At 39.7% G+C, this 17,495-nt stretch overlaps 1 protein-coding gene across 3 annotated transcripts in view; it reads left to right on the top strand.

Moving 5' to 3' along the window:
• Positions 1 to 17,495, top strand: part of b4galt6 (UDP-Gal:betaGlcNAc beta 1,4- galactosyltransferase, polypeptide 6) — a 57,254-nt gene that overhangs the window by 12,189 nt on the left and 27,570 nt on the right. For 2 of the 3 annotated variants that reach the window (XM_047587830.1, XM_047587832.1), the window contains exons 3-7: positions 4,999 to 5,112; positions 5,291 to 5,415; positions 6,880 to 6,996; positions 16,946 to 17,133; positions 17,297 to 17,419. In XM_047587830.1, coding sequence (XP_047443786.1) covers positions 4,999 to 5,112; positions 5,291 to 5,415; positions 6,880 to 6,996; positions 16,946 to 17,133; positions 17,297 to 17,419 — 667 coding nt within the window. Of the gene's footprint in view, positions 1 to 4,730; positions 4,916 to 4,998; positions 5,113 to 5,290; positions 5,416 to 6,879; positions 6,997 to 16,945; positions 17,134 to 17,296; positions 17,420 to 17,495 lie in introns of all 3 variants that reach the window. The other variant, XM_047587833.1, reaches the window with a different exon arrangement.

Raw genomic sequence — 17,495 nt, forward strand, 5'->3', positions numbered from 1 at the left:
GTGCCCAAAAACGTATGGTCTACATTCTAAGAAAATCTCAATGTTTGATACTCTACTTGAATAAATATTTAAATGTTTTTTTTTTTATTTACTTATTTATTTTATTTGTATTGTTAAAGTTCATCAGTGCAATAAATATTTAAAAAAAAATGTGCCAAAAAAATCGTGATTCACATTTTTTCCAGAATCGTGCAGCCCTATTACAGATAACTTTTGCATCATCTTCAATTTTCTTTATATCACAGTCAAACAGAGTGATCAAAGGTAAGTGGTCAGTGATGGTGCCACTGGTGGTTTGATTTCCCATGATGAAGGGACATACTGTATATTGTATCCAAGAAGTCATCTAGGATTTTCAGCTTAGTTGGATTTGATAGATCAATATTAAAATCACCACAGATAAATAATGTTTTTTTTGGGTTACAGTGGAAAATAATTTCTCCATCCGTTCATTGAAAAGTTGAACCAGGTGATTGATACAGCTTATAATTATATTTTTCTTCTTTTCATTATGAATTTCTACAGTCAAACATTCCATTGTTTCATCCATTGCACATCATATGCACCATATATTTTACTGATTTATGAATATATAAAGCAACACCACCCCGTTTTCTTTTTTTGTATTCATAAATCTTAATTCTAATCATCTAGACAAAAATCAATACTTGTCAGTATTGAACCAGATTTCTGTAATAGTAATGACACAAAAGGGTCGAGTGAATTGTTTCAGATACTCTATGATCGAAGTGAATTATTGACAGTTGACCCACCGGTACTGTTTTCATACTTGTGTAAAATAATAACAGTTTTTAATGATGGAAGAAACTAAGTTATCAGGATCTATGTCTGTATTGAGATCTATTGTGTTGTGCTCCTTGTATTCAAAAGTTTCCAATTTCATTTGTTTATGGGAGAAGATTCTCTGTAGTATGTCCATATCATTGTTGTTCCTTGGTGCAGTCTGTATGTTAGGTGTATAGTGCATGGTGTATATATCCAGAGTCACATGTTACCTTAATTCTGTTGGTATCAGTACCTGTCGAGTTTGCAATATTTCTCACCACTTCTCAACACTTTTGCTTCTTCATGAGTCCTGTTCACTTTAATGAATATCTTACACTTTGTGTTGTTGGATGTTGGATCTTGCGTTGCTTTTTGAGTTGTCCTCCCTTTTTAACAACATCAGCATTCTTTCTGGGTATGTGATAATTCATGAAGAAGTCCTTTTGTGTCCTTGTTTCGAAAGGGCCATCTTTTTTTTTTTGGCTGGTGGTCTCTCGTTCATCATGAGCAGTGGGTAACACACCTCGATATTATCCAAGTCCATCACTACTCCCTGGCTGTGGAGGTACAATGCCACCCGTTGCTCCACTGACTGCGTCTCCTTCTCGCTGGGGTCCCCGCCATTTGTGGCCACTGCACGCGCATAGAAGCATGGCTTGATTTTGATGCCGGTGATGACCACATTATTCATGCATGAGTATTGCTCCAACACGTCTACTCGGTGCCCCAGTTCCACAAAGCATCGGTCCTTCTGCACATTCTGGAAGTGTAGTTGTTTGACCTCCTCCAACAACCCCAGAAGTTGATCCTGCTGCACTCTGACAGCCTTCACATCCTTGATTAAGGAGACGAGGGAGGTTTTTATCTCCTCAAACTCCTCAGGCGTCTGGATTTTTTCAGTGGCATTCTCATGAGTCATGCTGAACCACTTAGCGCTAGACCAACAATCAAACTTAAATGTACACTCTGTTTTCCAAGAAGCCAAACAAACAAAACAGGCGCAGTCTGTATTTACATCAAAGTAGCTCCAGTGTCCATAATCCAATATCAGTAGTCAACTACTTCAGAAACATTTTCAAAACAGCCAAGCACCAGTACGAGACAAACAAATTGTGCGACAGGAACAGGAAGTCAAGACGGGAACAACAATCTAATGTGTTCCTGGAGAAGATCAATTAAAACTCCACAGAAGCAGTGAGACTTGCAGCAACTCATAATATAATAATGACTCATAATGTAATAAATTAGATGTTATAAAAGTTCATAATGTAATACTTGGCTCATAATCTGTTAAAACCATGAGCGCATAACGTAATAATGACTTTGCGCAAGATGTAATAATGTAGTAACTTATTACATTGTGAGCCCTACTGGTGCCACTCGTAATGACGGCTCATAATACAATAATGGCTCATATTATGAGAGAAGTGTTGCATTATCATCATTCTTACCTCTGTCATTCCTGCCACATATACATAACAAGGAATAAACGCCTATTTGGTCAAAATTGCACCCACTGACAACTAAAATGCACTAGGGAAGGAGTGCAATTCATTTAGCTTAAATGAGCATTTTCTTTGTTAACCATTGCTGCAATAAATGCATGAAACAACAATAAGTGAATACTCCTTCCATGCCACCTGAAGAAGTCTTTCCATTTGCTGTTTTATAATGTTGGATGCCAGTTTAATAAAGACTTTTAAGCACTGTCAAAGACAAACAACAAAGAAGGGTTTGGAAAACCCTGAATGAAGAAGAACAAGTCTGTGTACCCAGCTTAGAGGGTTACCAGGGCCCCACCTCATCTGCGGCTGAACTGAATGCATGGGCTCACCTCCTTGTGGGCCCACCACCGACGGGAGGGGCCGGTGCATTGTGGATGGGACAGCAGACCAAGGCGGGACCCTTGGCAGTCTGATCCTCAGTTGTGCTCTGACTCTTGGAACGTGGAATGTCACCTCTCTGGCAGGGATGGAGCCAGAGCTTGTGGAAGAGGTCAAGTGCTATTAAATAGATGTAGTTGGCCTCAACTCAACACCAAGTGTTGGGTCTGGAACCCCGAGTGCTTGAGAGGGGTTGTACCTTCTTCTTTGCCGAAGTTGCTCTGGGTGAGAGGCAGAGGGCCCAGAGTGGGCTTTTTGCTAGCCCCAACACTCTCTGCCTGCATGTTGGTGTTCTCCCGTTGCCTAAGACAGGCAAGACGGGCTGGTCTGAGTATTTCTGAAACTCCTGTAAAATTGGGATTGTCACACACAATCATCTCTAGAGTTTACAGAGAATGGTCTGAAAAAGCAAAAATATCTAGTGAGCGGCAGTTGTGTGAACAAAAATGCCTTGCTGATGTGAGAAGTCTGGAGAATGGGCAGACTGGTTTGAGATGATAGAAAGGCAACAGCAACTCAAATAACCACTCATTACAACCAAGGAATGCAGAATACCATTTCTGAACGCAGAACATGTCAAACCTTGGAAATATGGGCTACAGCAGCAGAAGATCACACCGGGTGCCACCCCTGTCAGCTAAGAACAGGAAACTGACTACAGTTCACACAGGCTCACCAAAATCCATCGTGCCTTGTATCAACGGTTTAGGCTGCCGGCGGTGGTGTAATGGTGTGGAGGATATTTTCCTGGCACACTTTGAGCCCCTTAGTACAAACTGGTCATTGTTTAAATGCCACAGCCTACCTGATTATTGTTGCTGACCATGTCTTTCCCTTTACGACCACAGTGTACCCATCTACTTCCAGCAGGATAATGCACCATGACACAAAGCTCATGTCATTTCAAACTCTTGAACATGACAATGAGTTCACAATGAGATGTGCATCATAGATGTGTAGCCGACAAATCTGCAGTAACTTCCTGATGCTATCATGTCAACATGGACCAAAATTACAACATAATTATGTTATGCACTCATAATTTTATTACATTATGAGTTGTTTTTTTACATTTTAGCTTAACGTTTGTCCCTGAATTATGGATTTGTTGAACAGATGTTTCACTTTCAGAAGCAGCCAGCCATTGTTTCTAATCACTGCCACAGTCCAACTATGACAACAAGAAGCTACCTAGCCAACTGCTACCTAGCCTGGCCAATGGCAGTTGGTAGTATGCTGCACATCATTGGGGTTTTCAAGCGCGCACCTCCCTTCACCCTGAGCAACTGAGAATTTTGCCCATTTTGACATGACAGGACTAACTTCACTGTGAACAGACTGTTGAGTGTCACTGGTGGAGAGGGCTGGTGGCTGGTGCTCATTAGGCTGAACTGCGCACAGAACCTCAACAACTAACTTTTGACTAATATGCTTTATATAAGTTGTAGTGGGTTTGGTAACATTATGAAATAATAGTGTATAACGTAGTATAGTAAAGTGCCCTCATTACGCCCCCTATGGATCCGTGGCGTCCTTAGCATTTACCTATACTGCCTATACTTAGGGCCGGCTCTACTTCAGAACTCAGAGTTGATCCATGTCTGGCTTTATCATCAGTCAACTGTACGGTAACAAGCAAACAAACAACACATTTCTGAAGAAAAGATGTCTCATTTCCCTCTCCTCTTGCATCTGGAGTCTTACATTTACATTTACATTTGTCAATGGGACTGCCCAAGACCCCATAAAAAATGCAAGCGAGAAAGACATTCAGTTAAGGTAAATGTGATGGTTCCTCTAGTTTAGCTGTTGTGGGATTGCCAACAAAAAATACTTGACCATTCCAATAAATAGACTGCTTAGTTTTATGACAAAAATGATTTTCCTGCATAAAATTCTAATTTCATCTGGAGTATCCCATTATACCTGATATTGTGGGATCCCAAAAACATTCACTTTGTCTTCTTTAACTTAATAATAGGAATATGTAAGGCTGCAGTCTTCTTCAGTGGTGTCATGTGGTGGATGTGACGTGTCATTTAAAAGGTGTTCTTCCTGTAGGTGTGACCGACCTGATGGGCCTGACAGATCCACCAGGCCGGCCACGCCTGCCAAATTCAACAACAACACATTCACAACAACAGAACAGAGCAACAAATTCAAGTGCTGGATCACAACCATTGAAATCAGGAAGTGGACTAACCTGACCATGAATCGGGATGAGGGAGCATTCATGCTCTCTCCAAGTGGGACTCTCTCCTCCAGGGACCTTTTTGTTTTGATAAAAGAATCAGCACTATTATTCTGATTTTGTGGGGTTTTGCTGCAGATTATCCTGATGGCAGTAACTCCAGTGAATACCTGGCCCAGCCAACTACGTACCTACCTGAGAACTTCACCTATGTTCAGAACCTCCCCTGCCCAGAACGATTACCTTCTATGAGTGAGTACACTGGTACTTTATACCAGTAAAGTGTTGGGGGGGTTCAGTGATGAGTGAATTGTTCACTCTTTCTGGTTATCTTTGTTGTTCTGTACAGTGATTTTTTTTTTGTTTATTACTGATTCTTGACGGTGACTTGTGGGTGAAATAACCTCCCAATTAAATATACTTTCCACAGAGGGCCTTATGGAAGTGAATATGTCAGAGATCCCTATGGAAGAGATAGAACGCAAGTTCTCCAAGTTTTTTGACATTGAATTTGGAGGCCATTGGAAACCAAAGGACTGCAGAGCTCGTTGGAAGGTGGGTATACATATTTACAATGTAATTATTGTATGTCCTACAAAAACATAGTGCCTGATCATAGCAGCTCTGACTGAAAGCATCTTTTTTTTTTTATTAATTTCTGATCAATCATGTTGTCCTTGGAGGACTTTTTGCACATTCTTCAGTACAGATCTTCTTCAGACTGTTTGTGGATTTCCTCACATGAGCAGCTTGCTTCAGGTTTTACTATAACATGAATGACTTATGTGCTTGGAGTTGTTGCTGCATGACCAAGTTTCTCCTAAGATTCAGCTCACATGTTCTCAAATATCTTTAATTCAGAATTCAATGGCCAATCAATGATGCAAGCTGTTCTGGCTCACATACAGCAACCACATTCAGCAAAACAAGCCCAAACAAGACTCTTGCCACCCCCATGAGGTTCCGATGCTGGAATACAGTGTTGTTTCGTCTGCACACATCAACCTGAAATAATCATTTAAATCAAACAATTTTACTTTGGTCTCACCCATCCACAAACCACTTCCCTTATAGTCTTCTGGCCCGTCCACATGATTTTTTAGCCAAGTGCAGAAGGGCAGAAATATTCTTTTTGAAGGGTGGTGACTTTGTACTTGTGACTTTGCACACCATTGTTCTCTTTTATGGTAGATTTATGAACATGTAAATTAGTCAATGTGAAAGAGGCATTCAGTTGCTTTGAAATTACCCCGTGTTCCTTTTGACCTCTGGGATTATTCTGTGTTTTGCTTTCTCAGTGATCATTGTTGATTAAATCTCCTTTTATTCAAAATCTGTCCGATAGTGATCCAAAAAGCATTTAAAAAGGCAACTGGACATGTAGATTGAAATGAAAATGGTTCCTGTAGTCTGCAAGTCCTCTCATACTTTGCACTAGGGTGCTGTCCCAAAGTGTGTAGCAATATGTCTGTGAAGGTTGTCAGTCATCCAGGTGATGGTAATCTAGAAGGTGTTTAAAAGGGCGACTGGACTGTCTGACAGTGTATTTGTGTATTCCAAACTATTCATAGATGGTTATAAAACCATCTATAAATAGCCCGATGAGCTGATGAGTAACACCTGAGTTCTTCAGAAAGCTCTTTCATCTGTACCATGATATACTGTATTCCCACAAACATGTGTTGTCAAGATTGACTGTGATGAATTCCATATTTATTTTAACAAACTGTATGACACCTGAGTCTCATGACTGGAAACTCTTCTGAGCAGACAGATTTTGGATTCGTCCTTGAAAGTAACTTCAGTCCAACTTTAGTCCTAGAGTTGAAATTACATTTGCACCTCATAAATGTATAGTATTTTTGTGAGGAACACAACAAGCAATTAGCAACAAGAAAAAACTCAGCAGAAGAAACCACTGAAACAACCAGACAGTCAGCAGCCACCTGAAGAAAGAATAGGGCATTGATAGACAGCAGATCAGGGATATGTGTTCATTCTAACTCTTAATATCTGTAGGTGGCCATCCTGATTCCATTTAGAAACCGTCACGAACACCTCCCTATCCTCTTCCAACACCTCATTCCGATGCTACAGAGACAGCGCCTGCAGTTTGCCTTTTATGTCATCGAACAGGTATTGTATTAGATGTTTTTTCTGGCATTTTGGTAGTAACTGTTTTTGATTTTATGAGTCCACATAGGAAGGCTAAATTGAATGCTGGAGAGTGTAAAACATTTACAGGGTATCCGCGGGGTCTTGAAAAGTACTAATAGTTGATCATTCAATATTGGGGAAATTAAGACCCTTAAAAAGTATTAAAAAATCTTATCATGACTTTATGAGGTTTTAATTTGAAGGTATTTTTGAGGTAAAATTTGAGTTTGAGTCCAATTTTTAGACTCAAACTCAGCGAATAATTGAATTAAGTGAATTTATTTGTTTATTAAAAAACAAAGATAAACCAGTACCATAAAAACTGGACTACTAATGGTGTGTTCGTACATTGTCTCTTAGAGTGCCAGAACGGCGTTTCGAAAAAAAAAGTGTTTACTCTAAACGTGTTCATACTTTGCCTTGGATTTATTCTCCCAGCCTATTTGAATTCTGTTTATGTAAAGATGTAACAATATGGAAATATAATTTCATGATTATTGTGACCAAAATTATCACGGTTATCATGATTATCACGTTATTGTTAAAATGTGCTCAACATGTTCAAAAAGTATTATACATCCACAATGAAATAATTTAACCAAATTTTATTTTGAAGAGACAAATAATAACCAGACACAGTTTTAATGATAAAAAAAATTTGAAATGATATTACTAACCATTGGGAATTTTACCTTGGTTTATCATGAAACCAGTAATTGTTACATCCCTAGTTGTATGATAGTGGTCCGTAGTCTGAAGTGGCGCCGATGTATATTAAAAAATATCTAGAAGGTCTTGAAAAAGTCTTAAAGAGGTATTGAAACTAACAAGATTCCTGTATATATCCTGATTAAGGTTTTGCTCCGTTGAGATGACCTGAAATAGTACACTGTCTAATCTTACAATCACGCGCGTCACTTTTCACCAGGCCCCGGTAAACACTTGCTGTGCCCCCCTGTAAAATTCCAGATGAAATTTCACAAATTAGCCTAATTTTCATCACAGGCAGTTTATGATCACAGAATAATATCTGAACTCCTGCGCTATGACTGACGCGTCTAGGAGTAGTTGACAGCTCCTGTGACAGTAGATACTGAATGGAACGGGCGACACGTAGCGCGTGAAATTTATTCTACAAATACTGCTGCAGATCAGAGACACGAATGCGCTCTCAGTGGACAGCCTGGCTGACATCATGGACATATACCAGATTATAATAAAATTGGGGGGTCTGGGTCTGGGTGGGGGCCTGTGCCCCTGTGAAAAAGCAGGCCTAGCAACACCCCTGGCTACAATCTTTACATCTGCATTTAACAAAGAGATAGGTCAATATGACACACACTCAAGTGGGACTTTGCAGAAGTGAAGAAGTGAAATAGATGCCTCAGTCAAGCTATGTGGTAGATTTTTCTGGCCAAAAGATTGACAAAACGTTTCAAGGAGAATGGAAGAAGAGATTTTTTTTGTAGAATTCCATAGGAAAGCCATTGTGGCCTGGGGCCTCATGTACAAAGATTTCCTACTAAAACTGGGCATACGCTAAAAAAACGCTGCTTGACCAAAAATCCTGATAAATGAAGAATCTGTACGAATCTGTACGACGTGGACGATCTGCACGGGACTCACAGACAACCTCCGACATTATTACAAATTACTAGAGGTCCCAGATAAAACTAGTCCCATGCGAACATCCCATCACTGATCTCCTCTAGAGCAGTGATGTTTTGGGGCTGTCGCTGGGCAACACGGACTTTCAACTCCCTCCAAAGATGTTCTATGGGGTTGAGATCTGGAGACTGGCTAGGCCACTCCAGGACCTTGAAATGCTTCTTAAGAAGCCATCATTGCCCTTGCGGTGTGTTTGGAATCATTGTCATGCTGAAAGACCCAGCCACGTTTCATCTTCAATGCCCTTGCTGATGGAAGGAGGTTTTCACTCAAAATATCACAATACATGGCCCCATTCATTCTTTCCTTTACACAGATCAGTCGTCCTGGTCCCTTTGCAGAAAAACACCCCCAAAGCATGATGTTTTCACCCCCATGCTTCACAGTAGGCATGGTGTTCTTTGGATGCAACTCAGCATTCTTTCTCCTCCAAACACGACAAGTTGAGTTTTTACCAAAAAGTTCTATTTTGGTTTCATCTAACCATATGATATTCTCCCAGTCATCTTCTGGATCATCCAAATGCTCTCTAGCATCTCTCGCCTGGACATGTACAGGGGGGGATTTGAGTCCCTGGCGGCGTACTGTGTTACTGATGGTAACCTTTGTTACTTTGGTCCCAGCTCTCTGCAGGCCATTCACTAGGTCCCCCTGTGTGGTTCTGGGATTTTTCCTCACTGTTCTTGTGATCATTTTGACCCCTCAGGGTAAGATCTTTCGTGGAGCCCTAGATCGAGGGAGATTATCAGTGGTCATGTCTTCCATTTTCTAATAATTGCTCCCACAGTTGATTTCTTCCCACCAAGCTGCTTACCTATTGCAGATTTAGTCTTCCCAGCCTGGTGCAGGTCTACAGTGTTGTTTCTGCGTGAGGCATCGCACATTTCCGCATTCATTTCACTATTGATACATCTGAACTCTGCGGAAGAACTTACGCCACACATTTTGGCGTACGCACTCTTTAAACACGAGGCCGTGCAGAGAGGCATTTAAGTATGAGAAAGTGCCAAGTTTGGATAAATTAGCAGACAAACAAACAAAAACAGAAGGTGGCCTGGTCGAGTATTCTCAGCTTCTTTCAGTTCTCACTCACGTGGAGTAATTACACTGATACACAATTCTGGGTCTTTTCATCTTATTGGTGTGGATGAAGATCGAATAGGCAGATACCTCATTATTCAGTGTGAAATTCTCTCAGTTCGATTAAATCTGGTTAATATATATGGGCCCAATGAAGATAATCTGTCTTTTTTTAGACAACTGTTTTTGTCCTTGGCTATTTTACCTGGCAACTTGTGGGGAGTATAATTGTCCTCTACGGCCTGGAAAGGATAGAGCTACTGGAACTGACTCTTCCCATAATCAGACAAGAAAGGATGCAGTATATTAAAGAATTTAATTTAATTGACATCTGGAGAGAGAACTATCCTGACCAGGTAACTCTCTCTTGTTACTCTAGTACAGTGCTGCCCAATTCCTGTCCTCGGGGGCCACTGCCCTATGTTTTCGATGTTTCCCTCCTCCACCACACCTGATTGAAATGATCAGCTCGTCATCAAGCTCTGCAGTGGCCTGATAAGGAGCCATTCATTTGAATCAGATGTGTTGGAGGAGGGAAACATCAAAAACATGCGGGGCAGTGGCCCCCGAGGACCAGAATTGGGCAACACTGCTCTAGTACATGTATGACATTCTCCAGAATTGATTATTATTTGGTTTCTGCCTCCTTGGAAAAATGGCCAAGATGGCGTCTCCAGTCATTTTGGCTTAGAGATCCAAAATTTATAGAGTTTATTGGAGCACAAATTGATTATTAGTTTGAAAATAATTCAAATCAGACATCAGCTGCTGTACAATGGGAGGCTTTTAAGGCCTTTTTGACGGGCCAGATGATAAGCTTCACAAGCTTCAAATGCAAGCAGTGTAGGTTGGAGATGGAACAACTGGAAAACAAGATAAAAGATACTGAGACAAACTACTTTGCAAATCCTTCTCAACGCTTATTTGTGGAACTTAATGAGCTAAGAGCTAAATACAATGTTTTATCTACAAATAAGGCAACTAAACACTTGATGAAAGCAGTCCTATTACAAACAGGGTGAGAAAGAAGTATACTCTTAGCTTGGCGTATCAAACAGATGGAAACTGAAAGAGCAATAAATATAGTACAAACAGATGAAGGCTTGGCGAGTAGTGACCTTACAGAAATTAATAATACTTTTTCAAGCTTTTAAGAAAATTTATACTGTTCAGATTATTCAACTTCAGCTTTTCAAAAACAAAAAGAATTTCTTGATTTGTTTAGATTTTATCCCCCTAAAGGAAGACTCTCGGGCTGCTCTAGTGTTTGACCTAGAGGCTGAAGAATTGTCTGTGGCTATGAGTAGCATGAAGGGGGGAAAAACCCCAGGACCGGATGGGATCCCCATCGAGATATATGAAACCTTTATAACTAAACTAATACCACTTCTGCTCAAGATGTATCTTGAGTCTTTAGATAGTGGATCCTTTCCTCCTTCTCTCAACACAACAGTAATTACTTTGTTGTTGAAGCCAGGGAAGACACCCACTCTGTGTGGCTCTTACAGACCAATTTCATTGCTTAATAATGATTTCAAAATTCTTTGTAAAGTGTTGGCTAGACAGCTTGAACTGAGTTTGCTGGAAATAGTTCAGTCTATCCAGAATGGCTTTGTGCAGGGAAGGCAGGGCTTTTACAATATCCGTAGAGTGCTTAATATAGTGTTTAATATATCTGGCTGTACGGATTCTGCCATTCTGTAATTGGATGCCGAGAAGGCCTTTGAAAGGGTGGAGTGGCTGTTTTTATTTGAGACTCTGCAAAGGTTTGGTATAGAGGGAAATTTCTTGGCTGTATTCAACTTCTTTATGCTGCTCCACAGGCTGTAGTTTTAACAAATGGGTTATTTTCAACACCTTTTGAACAGCACCGGGGGACAACACAGGGTTGCCCCCTGTCACTCCTATTATTTACCCCTACCCAATTCGAAAAAATACTGACCTGATTGGAATAAAGATAGGAGATGTTGAACGTTGCATAGCTTTATATGCAAATGATGTAATTCTGTTTTAGTCTAACTTGAAACGGACTCTGCCGACTTTGCTTTCTCTCACAAACACTTTTGGGGTCTTTGCAGGTTACAACATAAATAACACCAAATCAATAATATTATTTATGAATGAAAATGAGAGTAGCACCCTATAACGTAATAATTTCTTGAAAATGTAATAACGCCTGAAAATGTAAGAAAATTTGCACATTACTTGATCAAAAATGTATTAAAATCCAATAATGTAATAATTTCACCAATAATGTAATAAAATATCCTGATATTGTAATAACATTTTTACCAGCATCAGTACCTTCAGATTTCTGTAGGATACCAGAAAGGAAACCTTTTCCTTGAAACTTGAGACATTGCATACGCACTTACCAAAGTGATTATATAAAGGGAGAAAGCTTCAATGTTGCTGAACATATTTTCAACTAGGCACCACTGAAAGAGACCCTGATCGTGTTCTCTCTTGGCCAGAGTGCCGACGTCCGAGATTAATTGACATATAATATATATATATAATTGACATAATGGATAATCCGATATTCAGTTCCCCCCCATGGGTTTAAGATCAAAAGATGAATATGAGACAAGAGTTCAGAATGCCAGCTTTTATTTCCTGGTATTTACATCTAGATGTGTTAAACAACTTAGGATATATCAACGTTTATGTTATTACATTATCAGTCAGGATATTTTATTACATTATTGGTTAAGTTATTACATTATTGGGTTTTATTCCATTTTCGATTGAGTTGTATTTTATTACATTTTTATTACATTTTCAGGAAATTATTACATTATAGGGTGCTACACCCTCCAATTCATACTCCTTTTCTGGTTTCATTGAAAGGCTTTGTGTATTTGGGTGTGAAGGTCACTCCTACCATTGACAAAATTGTCCCAATGAACTACAATCCCTTAACAGATAGAGTTACAAAGCTCATAAACAGGTGGACATAATTACCTATTTCTATGGTCGGGCACATTAATGTTTTAAAAATGTCAATTTTACATAAGTATATATATCTTTTCCAATCTATTCCACTTGCTCCCCCACTTTGTTTTTTTCCAGTCACTTGAAAAGCTGTTCTCCTTCTTCATTTGGAACAACAGGCGTCCCAGGCTCAGGCTATTACAGCTACTAAATCTTATGTGGTATTATTGGGCAGCTCAAATCAGAGCAGGAATATTTTATTTTGTGAAAGACCATCCCCCAGCTTGTATTTAAATAGAATCTCATTCAATTAATATTCCTTTTAAGTTATATACTGTATATATGTGTGTGTGTGTGTGTGTGTGTGTGTGTGTGTGTGTGTGTGTGTGTTCAGCCAAAAAAAACAAATTAATCAAACAGACCAAAAACCTTACTCAAAAATACAGTAATGATTTGGCATAGTGCTTTGGTATACTCAGGAGAGACTTCCAAGTTATCACAGTTTTCTCCTATCTTTGGTAATGATGAGTTTCAGCCTGGAAGAGCAGACCGTGGGTTTAAAACTTAGGCATCCCAGGGTGTAGCTAAAATATCTGACCTCTTTAAAGACAATCATACTTTCATGTCTTTCAAAGAACTTAAGGCCACGTATGGAATACCCTCAAAACACTTCTCTTCAGTCATTATTTTTGTATTGAATATTCAGGTATATTTTGGCGTATTGATTACAATATAGACCCCTGTAAGTAACAAGCACAACAGTTTTACTCCCCCGTCATTTAAACACTTACCAGTAGCGAGATACAGTCTGTGGCCGAAACAATTCAATTCAATTCAATTTTATTTATATAGCGCCAATAACAATAAAAATTGTCTCAAGATGCTTTACAAAAACCAGCCTGCAACCTCCAGAGGAAGCCTGAGGGTGACGGTGGCAAGGAAAAACTCCCTTTTAACAGGAAGAAATCATGAGCAGAACCAGCTCATATGGAGGGACCCATCTGCCGAAGGCCAGTCGGTCAGAAACAGAGAGGACAGAGAGAAAAGAACAACAGGAGAAACAAGATAAACAAACTTCTGTCATAGATACATACATCAAGCTGAAGGAAACACATAGGATCTAGTAATACAACACATAGCTGATGATTTTATGTGACAGTTTGTGAATATAACATGAATCATGGGCAGGTTGGTGAATTGTTCATCTAGGTAGGAGTGGACAACTGGAGGAGGCCATGATGACTGGGACAGATGTAGTTTATGGAGCCCCTCAGGTCTGATACACAGCACTCCAGACCATGAAGACTGGGCTGGTTGATGAGGCCACGACAACAGATGTAGCTTAGGATTCCACAGGATGATATTCAGCACGCCAGACCAGAGATACTCACAAGAAGATGGAGGAGGAGGGGAGGGGAAGGGAGAGAGTGAAACACAGTGGTTAGTAACAGAAAATAAATTATAAGAGATAGAAAATAAAATTCTAAGATATTAGAGGACAGGAGCCAGGGAAGAAAGAGGAGAGGACATGTCCTCAGTACATCGTCCCCCTGCAGCCTAGGCCCATAGCAGCATAACTAAGGGATGGTTAAACTAACCATGACTATAAACTTTGTCAAAAAAAAAAAAATCTTAAGCCTGACCTTAAACTTAGAGACGGTGTCTGCCTCTTGAACCGAGACTGGGAGCTGGTTCCACAGGAGAGGAGCCTGATTGTTTGAGGGCTCTACCTCTCATTCTACTTTTAGAACCACAAGTAGACCTGCACTTTCAGATCGTAGTGATCTGTTGGAACAATATGGTTCTATGAGGTCTTTCAGATATGATGGAGCTAGGCCTTTCAAGGCCTTGTATGTAAGGAGGAGGATTATAAATTCAATTCTAGATTTTATAGGGAGCCAATGAAGAGAAGCTAAAACTGGAGTAATATGATCTCTCTTGCCAATTCCTGTCAGTGCTCTTGCTGCAGCGTTTTGAATCAATTGGAGGCTTTTTAAAGAGCTATTTGGACAGCCAGACAGTAATGAATTACAATAATCCAGCCTGGAAGACACAAATGAATGCATGAACTAGTTTTTCCGCATCACTCAGAGAAAGGATGTTCCTAATTTTGATGATATTGCGAAGGTGAAAGAAAGCAGTCCTGGTCACCTGCTTTATATGAGAATTAAAGGACATATCCTGGTCAAATATAACACCAAGGTTTTTCACAGTAGTACTGCATGCCAAGGCAATGCCATCCAACAAAACCAGGTGATTAGATAATGAATCTCTGACATGTTTAGAGCCAAATACAATGCTTCTGTTTTGTCTGAGTTTAAAAGTAGAAAATTACAGGTCATCCAAGCCTTTATGTCTTCAAGGCATGCTTGGAGTTTAACCACCTGATTAGTTTCATCTGGTTTCATGGATAAATATAGCTGGGTATCATCTGCATAGCAATGGCAGTTTATGCCGTGCTTTCTAATAATATTGCCCAAAGGAAGCATGTATAATGTGAATAATATTGGTCCTAGCACAGAACCCTGAGGAACTCCATAGCTTACTTATATAATAGTAAGCCATATATAGAAGAATTGTTGTTTACATGGACAAACTGGAATCTGTCTAACAGATATGATTCAAACCAGTCTAATGCAGTTACTGTAATTTTGATCACATGTTCAAGTCTCTGTAGTAGAATACTGTGATCAATATGTCAAATGCAGCACAGAGATCTAGCAGGACAAGTATAAAGACAAGTCCGTTGTCTGAAGCCATGAGGAGATAATTGATAACTTTAACTAGAGCCGTTCCTATACTATGATGAGCTCTAAAACCTGACTAAAACTCTTTAAACAAACCAGTCCTGTTTAAATGATCAACCAACTGATTGGCAACAACGCTTTCTAAAACTTTAGAGATAAAAGGAAGGTTGGAAATTGGTCTATATTTGGGTAAAACATCTGGGTAAAGACTGGGTTTTTTAAGTAATGGTTTAATTACAACAATTTTAAAAGATTCTTAATAAAGATAAGTTTATCTGATTTAATATGGAGGTATTAATTAATGGAAAAACCTCCTTGAGCAATTTAGTCGGGATGGGGTCTAGAAGACAAGTTGATGGTTTAGATGCTGTAATAACTGAAGTGAGCTCACGAAGATCAATTAGAAAACACTGGAGCCTGACCCAGTTGTTCAGCTCGGTGGCCTTCACCAGGTTGGCAACATTATCTGTAGTAATACTTACTTGCTGCTCTTCACACAGGTCCCATCATGTGCTTTACCAAATAACGTGTGACAGCCTCTGTTATTTCTTTGTGTTGCTTGGAGGTTTTCTCATGAGGACTGAGGTTTGCTGCTACTTTTCACAACTTTTTTGCAGTGGCTAACACTAGCTTTTTTTCCTTGTGGTTGTATTGCAGGTGGCTGAAGATTAGTTGTTTTCCCTCTAGTTGCCACGATAGTTCAGCATGCCTTGTAACATGTCGTCTGTTTTGTATCCAAAATATTGCCGAATGCCAGATAGCCAGATGAATGCCAACTGTCATCCACGTTGTCCATGCTTTTTCAGGTAAATGTGAGGAAACTAAGGCAGTATGGCAACTGATTGGCCAGATACACTGAAATGCATCTAAATGCAGGTGAAACGTGAAATTATCGCAGTTCACGGACTCTTTTGTGCCTGTTAATATCACGATGACCATACATTTTCGATATATTGTGCAGCCCTAGTGTGCCTGTGTCAAGGCGTATCCTGCTGGGTTCATATGGGGCCTGGTCTGGCACTCCAACCCCATAGTGTACTGGGCGGTATGTGTCTAATTAACATCCACATGGACACCAGGTCCAAAATTTTTCCAGCAAAACACTGCCTTGTCACAAGATGATCAGTGTTACTAACTTCTCCTGTCAACAGTTTTAATGTTGTGGCTGATTGGTGTAACTTGTGATGTTCATTCTCCTGTTACTGTACCCGGTCACAATAGCCTCCTCTAGCTTGTCCTAGTGTGGTATCATTACAATTCTGACAATAAGAAGCATAATGACTGTGGAGTTGATTGGGTATTTTTAAAATAATTATATAATGCAAGTTTTTTACAAACTCTTCTAATCTTTCAGTTTGTTGTTTGCTTACCCACTCAGGAACACATATCACACATCAAGCATTTACTGGGAATTTGATGATCAACGGTGTTAATACAGCCAAAATATATACAAACCCTGATACCAGCACCAGGCTCACTATATATGTAACTGTGTTTAGAGTGGGACGCAGCCCTTCAATAGAGCCATGCTTTTTAATGTTGGATTCCTGGAGGCCATGAAGGACTTGAACTGGGACTGCCTGATTTTCCATGATGTTGACCATATCCCAGAGAATGACCGAAACTACTACGGGTGTGGTCAGATGCCACGCCACTTTGCTGCCAAGCTGGACAAATACATGTACATGTGAGTGTCAGAAATGAACTGTAGAGTGAAATTAACTAAGAAATGAATTGTAGATGTATTATAATAGAATTTTAATTGTATCATTTTATCCCATGATACAAGCGTTTGAATTGGATGCAGTTTATATTATCTCTTTTTAACTCATGTTTATTTTCATTTCCAGTCTTCCATACAATGAGTTCTTTGGTGGTGTCAGTGGACTCACTGTGGAGCAGTTCCGCAAGATCAATGGCTTTCCCAATGCTTTCTGGGGTTGGGGAGGAGAAGATGATGACTTGTGGAACAGGTGAGTCTACTGCATTAGGAAGATTTATAAAAAATTACCAAATTAGACAGATAAAAAAATTAGACAATTCCAATTT

This window comes from Mugil cephalus, chromosome 6 (genome assembly GCF_022458985.1).
Source record: "Mugil cephalus isolate CIBA_MC_2020 chromosome 6, CIBA_Mcephalus_1.1, whole genome shotgun sequence".
Classification (NCBI taxonomy): Eukaryota; Metazoa; Chordata; class Actinopteri; order Mugiliformes; family Mugilidae; genus Mugil; species Mugil cephalus.